At 45.8% G+C, this 17,770-nt stretch overlaps 1 protein-coding gene across 1 annotated transcript; it reads right to left on the bottom strand.

Annotated features, from left to right (window-relative positions):
- Positions 1 to 1,624: 1,624 nt before the first annotated feature.
- Positions 1,625 to 8,922, bottom strand: LOC117860513 (putative aconitate hydratase, cytoplasmic). The gene is made up of 20 exons (XM_072294496.1): positions 8,625 to 8,922; positions 7,197 to 7,301; positions 6,549 to 6,709; positions 6,379 to 6,471; positions 6,099 to 6,284; positions 5,848 to 6,009; positions 5,386 to 5,530; positions 5,151 to 5,293; positions 4,730 to 4,786; positions 4,565 to 4,644; positions 4,395 to 4,470; positions 4,122 to 4,307; positions 3,971 to 4,038; positions 3,755 to 3,873; positions 3,543 to 3,664; positions 3,342 to 3,440; positions 2,701 to 3,180; positions 2,516 to 2,618; positions 2,190 to 2,428; positions 1,625 to 2,064 (listed from the first exon to the last, which is right to left on the bottom strand). The coding sequence occupies exons 1-20, from the start codon at positions 8,881 to 8,883 to the stop codon at positions 1,996 to 1,998; spliced, it is 2,952 nt and encodes a 983-aa protein (XP_072150597.1). The 5' UTR covers positions 8,884 to 8,922; the 3' UTR covers positions 1,625 to 1,995.
- Between the last annotated feature and the right edge of the window lie 8,848 nt (positions 8,923 to 17,770).

The raw sequence follows: 17,770 nt of genomic DNA, 5'->3' as shown, positions 1-17,770 counted from the left end.
GAGAGGTCGAGTGAACTGCCTTTTGGGTGTGTTGATCTTGCGGTGAGAAATGCATTGCCTGTCCAGTGGCTTTGGCAGCTGTTGTTAGTGGAGACAAAGCTTTGGTCATTGTCATAAAATTGGCACTACATTTTAGATTAATGAATGTAATTTGGTTCTTACACCAATGATGTTATGTACATGCATTTGCTTGCTGATTTGTCAAAAAGAAACAGCCATACATTCAGATGATTAGACGGATTCTGGTAAATTTAGACATGTTTTTTTGTTGTCCACAACAATATCTATTATTGGTTCCTTTTTAGGTAAAATAATTGTAACTCTGTTACTACACTGATGCTTAGGTAACATAATTCTGGACTTCGTTGCCATTAATTGTAGGTCAATTGTATCCACAGTTTCATTTGTTTGCTTGTCTCAGTAATTTTATACTCCCTCCGTCCCAAATTATTATTCATTTTGGTTTTTCTAGTACAAAACTTGTACAAGATGGAGTATTACGGAGGGAGTCCTTACGTTAGATCGATTTGATTGAAGTGGATAAGGAAATTTACTCTTGTTTTTGCATCAAACTACCAATGATTTTGAATTATACTCATGGCCGTGTGCTTTTAGATGATTGAAACTTAAAGTGGGTAATGTTAACTGCTGTGAGTCCCATTTTAGCTGTGAAATAATATATGGAGTTTTTTTTTTCTTTTCACAAGATTTTGCTTTACTAAAATAAATTGAAGGTACATTAGGTTTCACTATTTAATACTCCATCTTGCTATTTGTGCCACTAGGTTTAGAGATTATGCCAGTCTCAATGCACAGTTTCATTGTATTGTTATTAAGACTGTAAACTTGTAACTATGCCTTGCTAGGTTTAATGGGGATGAAACTCATCCATCATTTCATGAAACTCCACCCTCTCTCCTCGTAAACACCTTACCAAGTGAGCAAAATTGCTGATGTGGCATAGAAATTAATACTGATGAAACTCTCTATGAAACTCCCATTGAGACTAGTTTTAGAAATCAGCTTCGGTCCTTGTGACTTAAAGTTAATTGTCATGCAATGAAATACTACAAAGGATCAAAGTTCAGTATGTCTATTTGCTCAAAACTGTAACGGAGGAGTGGGGAGCCGGAGGCGGGCCACAGGCTCTAGTATAATGAAATGGATAGCGCAAGACGCGTATGGCCTTTGACCGAGATAGTATCTTCCTTCACATCGCTCGGCACGATCTCGGCAAACTATTGTGATAAGCTAGGATAGGTGAGTGAAAGCTAAATCAAAGTACGAAGATGATGACCTGCATGGAACTGTTCAAGGAGCATTTGGATCTAATGTGTCTGACATAGTCAAGATGAGGAAACAAGCAGCAAGCAATATCTCGGATGGTCAGACAGATCCACCATGACGCCTTGTATCTCATTATTCTGGCCTACTCCGGTCTCTCGTTCATGTATACAGGATTAGTGCAGTGCATACGTGTGAGCACCTGCTTGAGGTGACAGAGTCCGTCTGTAGACTTGGTTAGTGTAGTCCTGGCTCGGAATCCAATCAAATTCTCAGCCCCCTCGTCAAGCCAGACGAAACCGCAATCGTCCAAAAAGACTACCTGGACCAACAGTAAAAATAAGATCCAAAGAAACCATGGAACATTTGCGGTATAGACTATAGAGCATAATCAATGTAGCGCAACCGAAGTACTAGCACCGAAATCATTTACACCGCGCCCTACACGTCTATGAAACACGAATATTAGAACAGTCTATTCCACAGCACGTTTCATCATAACCAAACAGCAGGCAAAACTGTTCCTCAACCAGCGCTCACACCAGCTGGTGGTTCCCGCCCCCTGCGGATTTTATTTCACAGTTTATTTGTATGACTGAATCGACAAAGGCCCTGAGATCCATCGCAAACTCTCTACATCGAGCTAGGCTGTACACCCTGGGGAAGACAAGCCTGCCGCCCATTGTCGCGGGTGAAACGGTGTGATCTGCCTTAGTTCTGTGCCAAGTTGCGGATGACGTAGGGGAGGATGCCTCCATGGTTGAAGTATGCCAGCTCCACCTGCAACACGACCAAGAATGCGATTGAGTACCATGCAAACCAATTGAGAAGCGCTAAGCTATGACACGATACAAAATAGCATGCCTGATGGGAAGATAAAAAGATATCTTCTGAATTGCATGTACCTCAGTGTCAAAGCGAAGGGTGCAAGTGAAGGATTTCCCGTTGTCGGTCCTGACAGTCACGTCCTGGCCAGGGCGGATCTCGCTGAGGTTGGTAGGAAGGTCGATGCTGTACCGCTCATGTCCAGTAAGCCCAAGAGAATCAGCATCCTCACCAGCTTTGAAGCAGAGAGGAATGATTCCCATCCCCACCAAATTGCTTCTGTGGATACGCTCAAAGCTCTTGGAAATCACAGCTTTAACTCCCTGAAACAAATACCAGATCTGTCAATACTATGGTTTCCCAGACATAATTCAAATGAGGACAAAAAAAATCTGAGTAGAGGAACTTGCCAGGAGCATCGGTCCCTTGGCAGCCCAATCACGAGAACTGCCACTTCCGTACTCGGCGCCAGCAAGAATTATGGTGGCATGGCCCTCAGATTTGTATCTCTGCAAAAGGGGCCATGGGCATCAGGAGATAATATGGAGAGAAATGAAGAGATAGACTTCACAGTAGTTTCATCTAACATACCATGGCTGCATCAAAAACAGAAAGCTTTTCCCCAGTAGGAACGTGAATGGTCTTGGGTCCAACTTCTCCGTTCAAAAACTTGTTCACAATCCTAATGTTTGCAAATGTTCCTCTCGCCATTACTTCATCGTTACCACGACGGCTACCATATGAGTTGAAGTCCTTCCTGTCCACACCACGCTCCATCAAATACTTGGCAGCAGGACTGTCTTTGTGTATGCTTCCGGCAGGTGAAATGTGATCTGTTGTAATGCTGTCCCCGAAGTTCAGTAAGCAGTAGGCGTCCTTCACTGCATGGGGACCAGGTGGGGACATGGTCATGTCCTTAAAGTACGGGGGATCATGAATGTAAGTGGATTTCGGATCCCATGAATAGAGTGATGCTTCTGGGACAGTAAGCTGGTTCCACATTGGGTTCCCTTTCGTGATAGCCTCGTAGGTGCCCTTGAACATGTCAGGCAGCACACTGGATTGGACGACCTGTTGGGTATCATTTTAATAACAATTATTGCCACAAAATAAGTGGTCAGAAATATCTCCAACATAAGTATAGAACTACAGATACAATAGCAACAACTCTGTACAAATAACTGAAGCCAAAGCCAACTACTCTGAAATTCTGAATTCAGTACAGCATATACCTGTGCAACTTCTTCAGTTGAGGGCCATATATCCCTGAAGTAGACCTCCTTGCCATCTTTTCCAATTCCAATGGGCTCTTTCTCAAAATCAATGTCAACCTGAAAAATACAACTTACAATGTTAATCAATTCCCTGCAACTAAAAGCACAGATATAGGTCATGTGATGGTAACCATTAATACGGAAAAAACAAGGACTTACAGTGCCAGCAAGTGCATAAGCAACAACAAGAGGTGGCGAAGCAAGGTAGTTAGCCCGAGTCAGAGGGTGCACACGACCCTCGAAGTTCCGGTTGCCCGACAAAACAGCAGCAGCGACAACATCTATCCAAAAAGATAAGCATAAGTCAATCAGACAGATCACTCTGAAATTCACCGCAACTAAATAGGGAATGTTCACAAACTTTAAATTACCATTTTCTGAAATAGCAGCTGATACAGACTCATCAAGATCACCAGAGTTTCCAATGCAAGTGGTACATCCATAACCAACGATATGGAATCCTTGCTGGTTCAAGTATTCTTGAAGACCACTGTAAGAAGAAATCACAAGATTCCACTCAAAGATGCAATTTGATATGCACCAAAATTCTATGTTTCACTATTCTTTATTAAACGATGATAAGATACCTCTGAAGCAAGTACTTTGTGACAACTCCTGATCCAGGGGCAAGGCTAGTCTTCACCCATGGTTTCACCTAAGAAAGAGTCATTTCACATCAGCAGAGTGAAGCGAAGCATCAAGTATAACAGCATGTGATTAGGTTACAAAAGAACAAACCTCGAGACCCAACTCGCAGGCTTTCTTAGCTACAAGGCCAGCACCAAGCATAACGCTAGGATTTGAGGTGTTTGTGCAGCTAGTTATTGCTGCTATAACAACACTACCATGCTTAAGTTCCGCTGGCTGCCCATGGAAGTCAAATTTGACAACTTTACCCTGCTGCTCCTTAGGCACTGCAAAACCCTGGAATTTTGTAGGTATATTTGTTTGATTAGTAATTCAGATCAAGCACTGTTATGCATAATATATGGTAGAAAACCAAGAAGTTACCTTGAACCCAACTTTGTTGTCTAGGCAAGCATGCCAATCTGATTTCATATCCTTCAACGGGACACGGTCATGAGGCCTACAAGTTGATAAATACAGTAAGACCCAGTATTACTTCCTAACAAGCAGAGCTGCAGTACTGTTGTCCAATCAGGACAGAGTCAAGACCATACCTCTTTGGGCCAGATATGCTAGGCTCCACCTCATCAAGGTCCAGCTCAAGATAAGACGAGTAAATTCGTTCTGGTTGAGGCTGCCATCATAATGCAAATATGTTTATATTTTGCACAACAAATAATAGCTGAGACTCAAGTGTTGCTGTGAGAAAAGAGGGCTACCTCATTGTAGTCCACAAACATCTTATTGGCTCGCAGATATGCTTCAATCATCGACACCTACATGAACATGGAAGATTTAAATTACAAAATGGAGTGCATGCAGAATTCATCAGGCAAAGCGATAATTTTTACAAACGAAACTGAGAGGCCACTGAAAAGAAACGATAGTATGGATGGCAACATGACATAATGTTTTGGGGGAAGCAACTGCCTATCGGTTGAAGTTTATTGGAAAAGTTCCTACTGACAGAACCAACTAGAGAAGCTTGGATCCACATCCCCATGGGGATTAACAAAGAAACTATGCCACGCCAAATGAGGAAAATGCCTTATGCATTGCCAAATAGTTCATGATTATATTTGACATTAAAATACCAAAGCGAAGGTAACAAATAAAAGAGTGTGTGGATAGCGAACATACAGTTTCATCGCTACGGCCTGTCAGTTTAAGGTAATCCAATGTCACGTGATCTACAGGAAAGAAGCCCATGGTAGCTCCATATTCCGGTGACATGTTTGCAATTGTGGCCCTGTCAGCTAAAGATAGCTTTCCCATACCTTCACCTGGACAGAAAAGAGAAAGCAAAATGTATCAATAATGTATAATTAAATTGTATCAGGTCAGCACATTCCATCTAATAACATGAAGTACTTACCATAGAATTCAACAAACTTGCCAACAACACCATGCTTCCTTAGCATTTGTGTCACTGTAAGAACAAGGTCTGTAGCCGTGACACCACTACGTAACTTTCCAGTCAACTTGAAGCCAACCACACCAGGCAAAACCATGCTCATTGGCTGTGTCAGGAAATAACAAACAGGTCAACTGGAGTTAGATCAAAACCTACTAAAATAATATATACTCAACATTTATGAGATTCAGATTCTTAACTAATCACAAGTACAATCAACATACAAAAAAAGGACAAAAGCAATTAAACCATTCCAAGATAAGTTCCAGAACGAGCATCTTACAAAGTGAACTGATTTAATGAAATGTCAATATAATTTGGGGTGAGGGGGAAAGATGCCAAAAGGGCCTTTTCCCCTCAAGCACAAATGCTAACAATTATCAATCTATCATTAAAGGAGAACAGGGCCCACTTGAGATTTACCTGACCAAGCATTGTAGCCTCAGCTTCAATACCCCCAACCCCCCATCCAGCAACACCCAAACCATCAATCATAGTGGTGTGTGAATCAGTACCAACTACGCTGTCAGGATAGAGAATGCCATCTGTGTTGAAAACAACTCGGCCAAGGTACTCAAGATTGACCTGATATTTGCATCCGAATAAAAAAGGTTGCAGTTACTCAGAAGACATAGTAGCAATGCAGAAATTTTCCACAAGTCCAGAGCATTTACCTGGTGCACGATACCAGAACCAGGGGGGACAACCAGCATATTTTGGAAAGCAGTAGAGCCCCATTTAAGGAAACTGAATCTTTCTTTGTTGCGGCTAAACTCCAGTTCCATGTTTAATTGCACAGCATTCGGCGACCTTGCTACATCCACCTGCACTGAGTGATCAATAACAAGATCCACTGGGACCTGCATTCCAAATGAAAATGCCCACATCAGAAAAATACAATGTTAAGATGATGTCATTCAGTTTTTAGATAGCAATGAGAGAAAATTTACATACCAATGGGTTGATCTTGTTGGCGTCACTTCCCAACTTGGCCATTGCATCACGCATAGCTGCAAGATCAACAACAGCTGGAACTCCAGTGAAGTCCTAAGGAAATTATGTGAATGGTGAGCAAAGGGCAGTTAGATATAGAGGAGATCATTTGTGATGTTGCCAATGAAAACCTGAAGAAGAACACGTGCTGGCTTAAATGGTATCTCAGCCAGCTTTGGAGATGTGTTTTCCCAATCAATGATTTTCTCAACATCATTCGTGGTAACTTGGAAGTTATCACAGTTGCGGATAGCCGACTCAAGAAGAATACGGATGGAGTAGGGCAGTTTCTCTGATAGATCACAAAAGGAACTTTTATTCAGTAAAGAAAAATAAAAGACATGATATGCATTCAATAACAGCAATAGAAGATATATAGAATATAATAGTACAGTTTCAAACCACAGCATTGATAGAAACATAAACGATATGACTAGGGAGGCGCCAATTTGATTTGTTCTCATGTAAAATGTTGGCAAGCTCAAATTTAATGTGGAAACATAATTTTCTCAAGGAGTAGCACAGAATCATGTCGCTATTTCATTTCTAATAATCTGGATCATTGAGTAATTGAAAGAAAAAGAAACTGACAAATAAACCCTCAGGTTGACTGGAAGTGAGGGACTGAAGTAATATTAAGCATGTACTATACCTTTCCACGGTTTAGGATGCTAAAATCACACTCAACATACACAGCACAATTAAGCATGTACATGGTAAATTGGCAGTGACCAAAGCAAAGGGAAGGAACATGTATCGAATGCAAGCAGAAAAATTACCAATCCTTGGATCATTTAGCGCAGGAAGGCTGTAGAACTTTCCATATTCACCACCTCCAGGCTTAGGGAGGCTGGTCAGAATATTCTTGAAGGCATGCTCAGTTGCTGAAGCAAAGTAAACAAATATGATTAATAGTGCATAAACAAATTGCTAATAATGCCTGTTCCGTGATAAATTACTCATGACATAAATTATTAAAGTTGCATTTCTCTAGAGTGCATTTCTCTAGAGTGCATTTCTCCTAATGCACTTAACAGTGAAGTGAGATACAGTATGTATAAAAAAAAGATTCAAAGTCAACTGAATGAGTCATCAAGTTGGTGGTTCATTAAATATTAGGCAGTTTTATAGACATTCTTAACATATGCAAATGAGACTAGGGGCAACCAGATAATAAAAGGCACATGATCATCATCCACAAACAAGACTTTTAACTATTGGACATATACTAAAGTCCACAACAGACTACTACAATAATAACATCAATTCAGAAAAATGACCATCATGTTATACAAATCCCAACCAACAGACAGTCACATGAATGATATCCCATCCTTATAGTACCAACCAATCCTAGGAAACACCACTGAAGGTGTCAATTGATTCATATAAGGTCTTCCAGAAGGAAGCAATCAAGCCACAACCACAAGGGAAACAAAACAAGCATGACATAAATCAGTATCCACCGAACGAACTAGTTGTAGCCCAGAAAAATCACACTAACGAATTACAAACCATCACCCCCTGAGCTCGAGCTCTGTTCCAGCTTTGCAGTATGACAGAGATGCAATCTAAGCTGAGTGCAGACGGTCAGATGATATGGCACAGAAAAAGCAAGTGAAAACAACAACAAAAAAAGTAGCATAATATCCATCTCGAATCTCTAAGTGAAACAAAAGTGAAAGGAGCGAAGTACTAGAATCTATTCGCCCCCGGTCCCTAAACCCCTAGCCCACAACCCGAATCCAGGACGCGTCTATTCGCTCCGAAACAACCCCGACACGATCTCTGCGGAGTCCATCTCGGATAACTACCTGCAAACAAATAGCGAGCGAATCCGCGCGGCAACAGCGGAAATGAGCCAGCTGGCGGCCACCGGATCCGCTATCCATTCCCTCCAACGCATCTACCCATCACATCGCTTCACTCGATTGGACATCGAAACTCCGAGCGAATCATCCATCAGCCCCGACCAAACGCGAGCACCGCATCTCCGAACTCGAATTCAGAGCTCCTGGGTGACACGCAGCCTCGATCGACGAAAAATTCCAGCCCAAAACCCTTTTCAAACGCGCGAGCACACATGGAACAAGAAGTAAGCGGCGGGCGCCACGAGGGAAGGCCGCGCCGCGTCAGCGTCACCCAGATCGCAACCCCACCCGTGACAAGCACACGACCCGCAACCAGACGGCAGAGACCCCACGCACCTTGGGTGGCCATCCTGCGCTGGAGCCGCTCGACGGCGGGCACGGCGGCCCCGATCTGCGCCCTGGCGCCGGCGAAGCGCGCCCCGGTCCCGGACCACCTCCAGGCGGCGGCGGCGGCGGCGGCGGTGCTGCGCGCGGGCCCGGCGACGCGGGGACGCGGGAGGGCGAGGCGGGCGGCGGCGAGGCGGGACTTGCCGGGCACGGGTGCGGAGGAGGAGAGGGATCTGAGGAGGAGGCGGGCGGAGGCGGCTTTATACATGGAGGCGCAAGTGGGTGGTGGGCTAGGTGAGGTGAGATCAATAAACCCGGAGGCGGAGCCCGAGCTGCGCGGGGGTTGGTGTCGGGGGTGGCGACCGGAGGCGACGGGATTATCTTGTGCCGTCTGGGCTGGGAATATCGCAGGACACGAACTAACCACGGGGTCCGGTTGGAGGCATAACCCTGGTTAGTTATTTTGAATCTGGGGTTGCGGCGCACGGCCGCCGGGGGCGAGCGGCGTGGCGGCCACGCGGCCGGCGGGGTGGGTCGCTGGCAGGTGGGTCCGGCAGGGGTTTCGCTGCGCTGCGGCCGCGCGGTTGGGGGTTGGCGCCGCCGCCGGCTCCGGCCGTGCCGAGATGGAAAGGCCAGCTCGACTGTCATGGGCGGAGCTGCAGGGGGTGCTGCAGCACCCCTCAGCCCTTGTATGTCCACGTAAGATGAGACTTTTAATCCTGTTCTTTTCACACAAAACATGAACTTAGCTTAAGTGCAAGGGTCTCAGCACCGCCTTGAGCTGATCCTGAATACTGTGGTGTGCGTTATTGCTTACTACATGACACTGGCACATGGTGTGAATCAAAGAGCATCTAAACGAAGGGGATATATTTTGTTGATATGGAATGATTTTGTATGTGTCCACAAGCTCACACATTAGTTGGTTAGTTCTCTTTTCGACTTGGCATGAGTGCTTTGCCCTTTCATCTTTACGGTTGGAATGTGGTAGAAAATTAATTATTTACGTGTTCGCTCAGTTGTTAGTGGAAATCAATTATACTTACTCTTTTACCAATGCCTACTCGCAAAAAATGTCAATTTATTTAACCAAACAATCACTTATTTGTAAAAAGCATGAAATGGGAAAACAGTTGTCTTGAAGTAATTCGTTTAGTAGCCACTAGCCAGGGAGCACCTCGAGGCAGTAACATAGCAAATCACGCGTGAGATCTGTGGCGAGGTAAAATAGTAGATTAATGGATTCGATCGTACCAGTACGATAGGACACTGCACTGAGGAAATGACAACATACTAGATGGTGCACAAATCCATCATCAATGTGCAAAGCAAATGAAGAAAGAGAGAATCCATAAAATGTTTCACTCTTAGCCTTTAGCAATTGGCAACTATAAAATACCTTTTTGGAAAAGGAGGCCATGAGGGGGCCATGGCCCCCCACCAACCTCCTACTGGATATCTGTCTCCATCACTGATTCAAGATATCGAGGATGGAAAAGATAAGTATGGTGCTTGTAGCGCGGCTAGTAATTTGAATTGCTACCGAGCATCTTAAGGTGCAATATACATAGAGACCACACAAGGAGCTTTGCAAGGAGGTGGAGGAGGAGAAGGAAGGACCAATGGGGTTGTGGCAGTAGGCATTGCAAGAGCAACAATGATAAAGAAAGTGGCAACATAATATTTGGTGGTGCAAGAACTAAAATTTATAATCTAACTTATAACGTACCTCTATGGGCACCTCCAAAAGACTAGAATTAGCGTGTGAGCATCTGTACGGTGCGATTCACAAAAAATCTAGATTATATAATCTAGGGTGTGAAAACTAAACAAAGCCTGCTTTTTTTATTTGCAAATATTCGGTCTCACCGCAATCCAAAATGGACCGGGGTGGTAATAAGGAACTACTGCTGCACTTGCTTGGATGCGAGCCACAGATGAATCAAATAGCATTGTGGGTCGATGTGGGATAAGATTTGGCAGGCCATCGAAAGGGTGGCGAAATTTTGCGAAATGTACGATGGTGCAGATAAGGAGGATATGTAGAAGAGATACATATGGTGGAAGCAAGGATTTAGGGGAGATGTTGATAGAGAAGGAGATGTTGATAGAGAAAGGAAGCATATACTTTGAATGATGCGTAGGACACTTGGTCAAATCCATTTTGCCAGAGGAAAAGAAAAGAGGAAAGATGTATTGAGCGGTGTCAAACAATCAAACCCTATGGTTAGGTAGGTTTGTGAAGCATGTCGCGTCGGGTCGTCGGCTGCTAGCTCTGCTTAGTGGCACTAGTTAGTTATTGGAGGTGATGGAGAATACTTATATTACTACTTTAAATACTTATATTACTTGAGCCAAGAGAACAGAAGAAGAGCTACACGTAAAACCTAGTACCGTGAGTTGTGCGTTGGTGTGCTACGGCGTGGGTTGATGTCTCAATACAACCGGCCGGTGTTGTTTCTTTTTGTTTGCCCAATCTAAACTTAATTTTCTTTTTTAACATAATTGGCAGCTCTCCTGATTCCTGCTTCGTTTTAAAAATATAAAACCTAGTGCCACGGGCATGTCTTTTTTTGATTGAGATAAAGACGGGAGGGCATGTCAACAAGCCAGCGCACGGCCAGAAGAAGGTTCGCACGCGCCCAGTTCCGTTACGCCACCACGTAGACTCCTCCTGCGTGTGATCGATCGAGTCGGGCACCGGGATCGCGACCGTCACGTTGCGGATAAAGGTCGATCGCTTAGCTGATGGGGCAGTAGGTTCTAGACGCATGATCCGCAACCCGGATTGACGGCGGCGCGCGCGGGCGGGGCGGGGGTCGGAACGGAACAAAACAACAGCCGGAGCCGTGCGGGTGCGGCGCACTGCTACCGCCTGCGGCCTGCCCATGCGGTGACGCGGGCGCGCGACGCAACGCGACGGCCGGGGGCGGTTCTGCCGTGGAAGAAACCCGCTGGCTGGATGGCTCGGACTGGGCGTGGGCGCGGGCGTGGCCGCGTGGGGGGCGCCCAACGGAAAAGGGAGCAGCAGGTGCGTGCGCGAGCGGATCGGCGGCGGCAGGTGGGGTGGGGAGTGAGCTGCGATGCGGCCTGCTTGGCGTTTGGCAGCTGCCTCCGGTTGTTGGCTTGGGCTCGCCTTTTTATCGGCGGCCTGTGCGGGTGCAGTGGGAACGTGCGCGATGCCAAATTGCCAACGGTATCATCTGCTCCTTTACGCACTGGAAGGTCCAGGTCACGTCGGTGAGGTCCGGGGTACCTTTCTGACGTCTGTTTTTGGTAATCCCAGGGATGGACGGATAATCGGATATTCCGATATTCACTGTCCATTGTACCTCAGCGCAGCGAGGCCGGCTTTCGGACCGTGCAACGGAGCCGATATCTGCAGAAAGCCTCCACAGACGCTGCAGTCCTGTCCTGCGCGTGCATCGGACGGAGGACGCCGCCGCCGCAGCGTGAGGCGATCGAGGAGACGTCGGGACTCTGGATGCAGGAAATAAGAGGAAATAAGGTTCTGTTTGTTTCAGCTTATCAGCCACCAAATAATATTTTTCTCTCACAACAAATCAGCCGTTTCAGCTTTTCAGCCGGTTTATAAGTTCAGCCGAACATGCCACAAATCATCAACTTCATCCTCAACTCCTCGCGTGGCCTGTAAAGCAGCAACCAGTTTTATTTTGTCGATCTTTTATTTTGTACTATTAACCTTGTTCTTCAAGAATTAAATATATATAATTAGTACTAGTACCTCCTATTATCATATTACAAGTTAAAAATATTTAGTTTAAAGGGTCTGTAACATCTAGTTCGCTCGTAGGTCCTTAGATATAGAACCGGCCCTCGCACCGAGCGCGTGCCCTCCAACGTCTCTGGCAACAGAAATTTGGGCGATATTTTCTTACGAAAACGTTTGGAGTTACAGGTTCTCTTTCGATTTCCCACCAATCGCACCTCTACGTGCCAAACAAACTCTTGGGTGTGTGGACATGTCAGGGGGAGTCGCGACATGATGACCTCGCAAGAGCCTGCGACGCAAGGGTGAGAGAGAGATGCATGTGCGCTCTGAGCCCTCCATATGTTGCCGTACCGCAACCAAGGGCCACCAAAAAAAAAAGAAAGAAAGAAAAAACATTGATACAAATGCCCTCTCTCCTTTTATTTTAATCATCAATGCGTTGTTGATTTGCATATTTGGGTCTGGAATCTGGGATTTGTAGGATCCTCAAGGACCACGTAAAAACAGGTCTTTTAGTCCTCTTTCTCGACGCACTACAGAATTCCCAGCACGATAATACTCTTGCTGCCGTTTAAGCATTCCACCGTGCCAGGCTTCGCTAGCCAACAAAATCAAGTTAAGTAGCCATGCATTTCTTGTTGTTACTGGGCGCCAGACGCCGGCATAAAACAAAGGGCCGAATCTCTGGGCTGCAAATGCATAAAAAACAAAGCCCAACTATAAAATATAACCCAAGTACCTCCTGGCTCAAAATTTAGGGTCTCTCTCTCTCTCTCTTCCACGGCCCAAAGCAGCATTCCCACAAAGCCAACAGCAGGTGATTCTCCCGGACCGGTTCGTAACAAGAAAAACGCCGGATCTACTCGTCGTTCTCGTTACTAGAAGCCCAATATCCCTTTCCTCTCCAGCATGTAAGATACTCTATTCGTTTTGTATTTTTTACATACATAGACTTTGTTCTACATTTAGACATATGTTATTGTAGATATATAGCAAAAACTATATACCAATAAAAGTTAAAACGAATAGTAATTCGGTATATGTTCTCTGTTGCTCCACCTCCAATCTGCTCATTGTTAACGTTGCCGTTGGGGAGGGTTACCGGGAAACCTGCACTTATCAACATCCATATCCAGGATTCAATTGCCCGTTCTGTACCCTCTCCAAATTTGTCCATGCCCATTCACTCATACCCATTGGATAATGGATAATCGATAGGGTAAAACTAAAGCCTACCGTAACACATCCTTCCACTTTTGTGAATTTGCCGTAGAGGATGTGCCAAATCATTTGGAGAAGAAGTGAGACTGAGATCGATTATGAGCCAAATATGCACAGCTCAAGAGGACTCAGAAGAACGGTGGCACAATCCAATGGGAAACAGATAGGAACGACACCCCTGGGGAAAAAAAAGAAAAGAAAAAAAGGAAATAAAATTGAAGAACCTTGAATCTGACGGATCAGTACCAAATCGAAGAGCCCCTTGATGGCCAGGGGCGGACCCAGCCCAGGAATTGAGGTGGGCCATGCCTCAAGAGAAGTTAGATTTGTGAAGTTTGTAAATGGTGGAATTTTGCTATTTATCTTAGATCGAAAATTTTAAGTGAGGGCTCAGCATAACATTGGTCCGCCCATGTTGATGGCTCGATGCGATTGCTGAGTAGCCGCGAACGAGAGCCCCCCTCTCGAGAGCCCATCACCGGTTGATTGCTCTAGTGGTTCTTGTTGGTTTTGTCACACCCGATTTTAAGGACAAAATCGAGTGCATTAAATACATGTGCGCCAGGATCAAGTTACACACATGTACGACAATAGTGAATAACAAAGACAGTGCTAAATCGAATAAAGAGAGTATTAACCATTATTACATGACCGAAAGTCTCACATAAACCACAAAGTCTAATTATTACGCAGCGGAACTCCAAAGACGACGACGACTCCACAGGCAGCTGACTGAAGAAACGTACGCCTAGAACTCCTCGAAGTCGTGTAGATACTCCTCTTCCCAATTAACTTGGTCTGAACAGCGGTTTTGCAAGGGTGAGTACACTTATGGTTGGTACTCAACAAGTCGTGGGAAATAGTGTAGTGTAAGGCTAATCCAAGGTATGGCTAAGGCATAATTAGAATTCGCTTTTAATTAAGTTGGTCAAATTTTATTAGCAATTAACTAAGTATAAGTTCATACCACCCGAAATTAAACATGATCATAAATAAAGTAAACAACATATGCATGAAATGATAACAAGTTAAATCCATCTTCCGATAATATTATCATGTGAGGGTCCAGGCCGCTCTTAACCGTGAGCACGGCTGATCGATCAGTTTAACACTCTGCAGAGGTGGCACATCTTTACCCACAAGTCGCGTAAAAGTTCAAAAGAACTTTGGACCCAACCATGCGGTGTTTGCAAGGCACCATACCACACTTCCGAGGTGTGATTGCATAGGGACGCTACGAGGCCTTTACAAAGATTCATTAGTCAGTGGTAACCCGCTAAGGTTTCGGTGTCTGGCGTGCACCACCCATCCCAGGTAAAATGCAACGACTCAGTCCCCCCTCTTGCCTCATCACGAGTAAGGTCACCCCAGACTAAGGTTTCTAATTAATCAGCCAAGACTAGAGCCATTTAGTCTCGTGGTAGCACTGTTTTCCTGGGTGATTCTCCATGTTCCGATTAACCAATAATGGTCTTGTCTTAATGAAAGGTATAACAGAAGTAAAGCAAGATTAAGCATTGTGTGTAGTTAAACCACCATGTACCAAGTAAGCACTAAGCATGAGCTACCCAACATAAAGTAAACCGGTTGGTCAAGGCAAAGGTAAATCAATCTAGGCGAACCTTAATTGGGACCCATCAATTTAATCTTAACATGTGCATAGCATAAATGTTGAGTACGAGAAAGTAAAGGTGTATAGGACAAAAAGGTAGTGATCAAGGACACGACTTGCCTTCTTGGCCTTGCTCCTGCTGTTCGTACTCCTCGAAGGCTTGATCTGCAACTCCCTCGAACTGCGGGGCGTCTACACGCGTCACACGAGCACATACAAGCAAATATGGGCAAAAAGTAAGAAACAGTACACCAAACATAGTTAAACAGAGAAAGTAAGCTTGAAACAATGATCTACGTTTTAAAACGAACACGTGGATATAAAGAACGCGAAAAACGGAGTTAAGATGCAAAAGATATGATTAAAACAAGGTCCAGGGACTTTTCTGTGAGAAAAACAAAACTTTTAGGGCTTATCCGCGAAAACCGAGGGCTTATACATAATTATGCGTATAAACCGAGGGTTTGACGCGTAAAAACATCAAACCCGGATGACGGGTTGATTTCTGGAAAGCTCAAGGGTTAAACCGAAAAATGCGAGGGTAGATCTGTAAATATTTTCAACGCGATCTGGACCGCGGGTTGATTTGCGGAAAAGGCGAGGGCTTAAGTGCAAAAGCGGCGCGGCACGGCGAAGTTGACCGGTACGGGGTCTGATTTGACCCGCGATTGACCGTCGGATCGAGATCGGATGGCCACGGTCGTCCACGACATCGGCGGCGGCGGAAAGAATAGACGGCCGGCGACGGCGAGCGGCGGCGCGCGACGGCGAGCGGCGGCGGGTCGCCGGAGTCGACCGAAAAGGCGCTACGGGCATCCGTTTTGCGCGCGGAAGGCACCAGAAGAAAGAGGAGGGCGCGGTGAACTCATTTTGGATGTCCTTGACGACGGGGGCTCACCGGAGGCGGCGAACGACGGCGGGGAAGCGGCGGCGGCGCTAGGAGCTCGGGCGGCTAGGGTTTCGGGTGAGCTGCGGCGCTGGCGTTTGGCGGAGGAGACCGGGAGGAGGCGGCGGCTTTTATAGGGGCTTGGAGATAGAGGCCCCGAGTTTGAATCCCCCCGAAGGAGTCGGAGCGGAGGTGGAGATCGAGGCGGAGACGGCGCGCGGCGGTTGCGGGCGGAGGCGGGCTGGCGCGGTTACGCGGGCCGGCGCGCGCGCGCTCGTGGGCCGCGAGGCGGGGGTGAGCGGCAGGCCGCGGTCAACGGGTCGCGGAGGAAACGGCGAGCGGGCGAGCGGAGCAGGCCGAGCGGAGCTGGGCCGGCGAGGAGAGGAAACGGAGGGGCGGGCCGAGCGAGAGAAGGTGGAGCGGGCCGGCGCACTGGTGCAAGGCTGGGCCGAAAGAAGAAAGGGGAAGGGAAGGAGAAGAAGGTTTCGGCCTAGGAGGAGAAAAAGGAGAAAGAAAAAGAAAGAAAAAGAAAAGGGTTTTGGAATTTGAATTTAAATTTGGAAATTCAAACTTTGATTCAAACTCAAGCAATCAAAATAAATGCACTAGCATGAATGCACAAATAATTCCTATGATGAATTAATTGAATTAAAGAAAATGAATTTAAATGCCTAGAATCTAAATAACACCCTAATTTGAGCATATTTTAATTAATTTGAATTATTGAAATTTTGGGTGTTACAGGTTTCTTCTGTCATCCTTCTTCCAACGAACCTAGGGTTTTGCCGGCGCAGAGTCATGCCTATAGAGCCGATCGACCTAGGCACCTAGCTTGCTTGACGTTTGTGCTGTTACGGAGTCTTGCGTGCTGGCTAGGTGTGCGCATGGAAGGCGGCACGATGCAGACGAGCGCGGAAGAGGTGACGGAGATGGGTGAGCACTCGCCCAGGAACGACGAGCGTCGAAGGGGATGGACAAATGGGCAGAGACAGAGATATCCTCCCCGTAGACTGTATCTGACAGGTATATCCGTACCCTACCCTCCTGCAAACCGGTGAAATGTTTCGTGCCCATCCCCGATCCATTCTACCGGGTGTGGATTTGGGAAACGGGTAAGGATACCCAACGGCAACGTTACTCATAGTGGCGTTGTAACATATAATGCCCACTTAACTTGGCGAGCCAACGGAGCTATTTTTCCTTTTTAACATAATGCAGGAGCTCTGCTGATTTATTTAAGGAGAAAGCAACAAAGATTTACATTAATCATGTTCTGATTACATGAAACAGAACACTCAATCATGAACTCAAACCCATTAATTCAGGGCTGGGGTGCCACTAGCCACCCTACGCAAATTCAACCCCTCTCCAATGAAGTTAAAAACCTGTATTGGCTTCAGATTCTTCCCCACCAAAATCAACCTGACGTTTTTTTTTCCTTCCAAATATTCCATGTCGTATACATCATTAATGCCACTTTCGCTCATTTTTTACGCTGCAAAAGTGGCGAAAGACTTCGCATCCACCAATCCTCGACTTCCTCATTTGTTTTTTTGGCGAGGGTCATCTAGGATGTACGAACTCATCAGGACACGGCAAAGAGGCAAGCTGGCAGACATGAACTCACCAGAGGCCACGTCAAGAGGTAAAATGTCACACATGATCGTCATGCATGAAACCAACCCAATGCAAGCACATGTCAA

This window comes from Setaria viridis, chromosome 6 (assembly GCF_005286985.2).
Source record: "Setaria viridis chromosome 6, Setaria_viridis_v4.0, whole genome shotgun sequence".
Lineage (NCBI taxonomy): Eukaryota > Viridiplantae > Streptophyta > Magnoliopsida > Poales > Poaceae > Setaria > Setaria viridis.
Note: the sequence above shows the minus strand (reverse complement) of the source record. Positions and strands in the feature narration are given on the sequence as shown.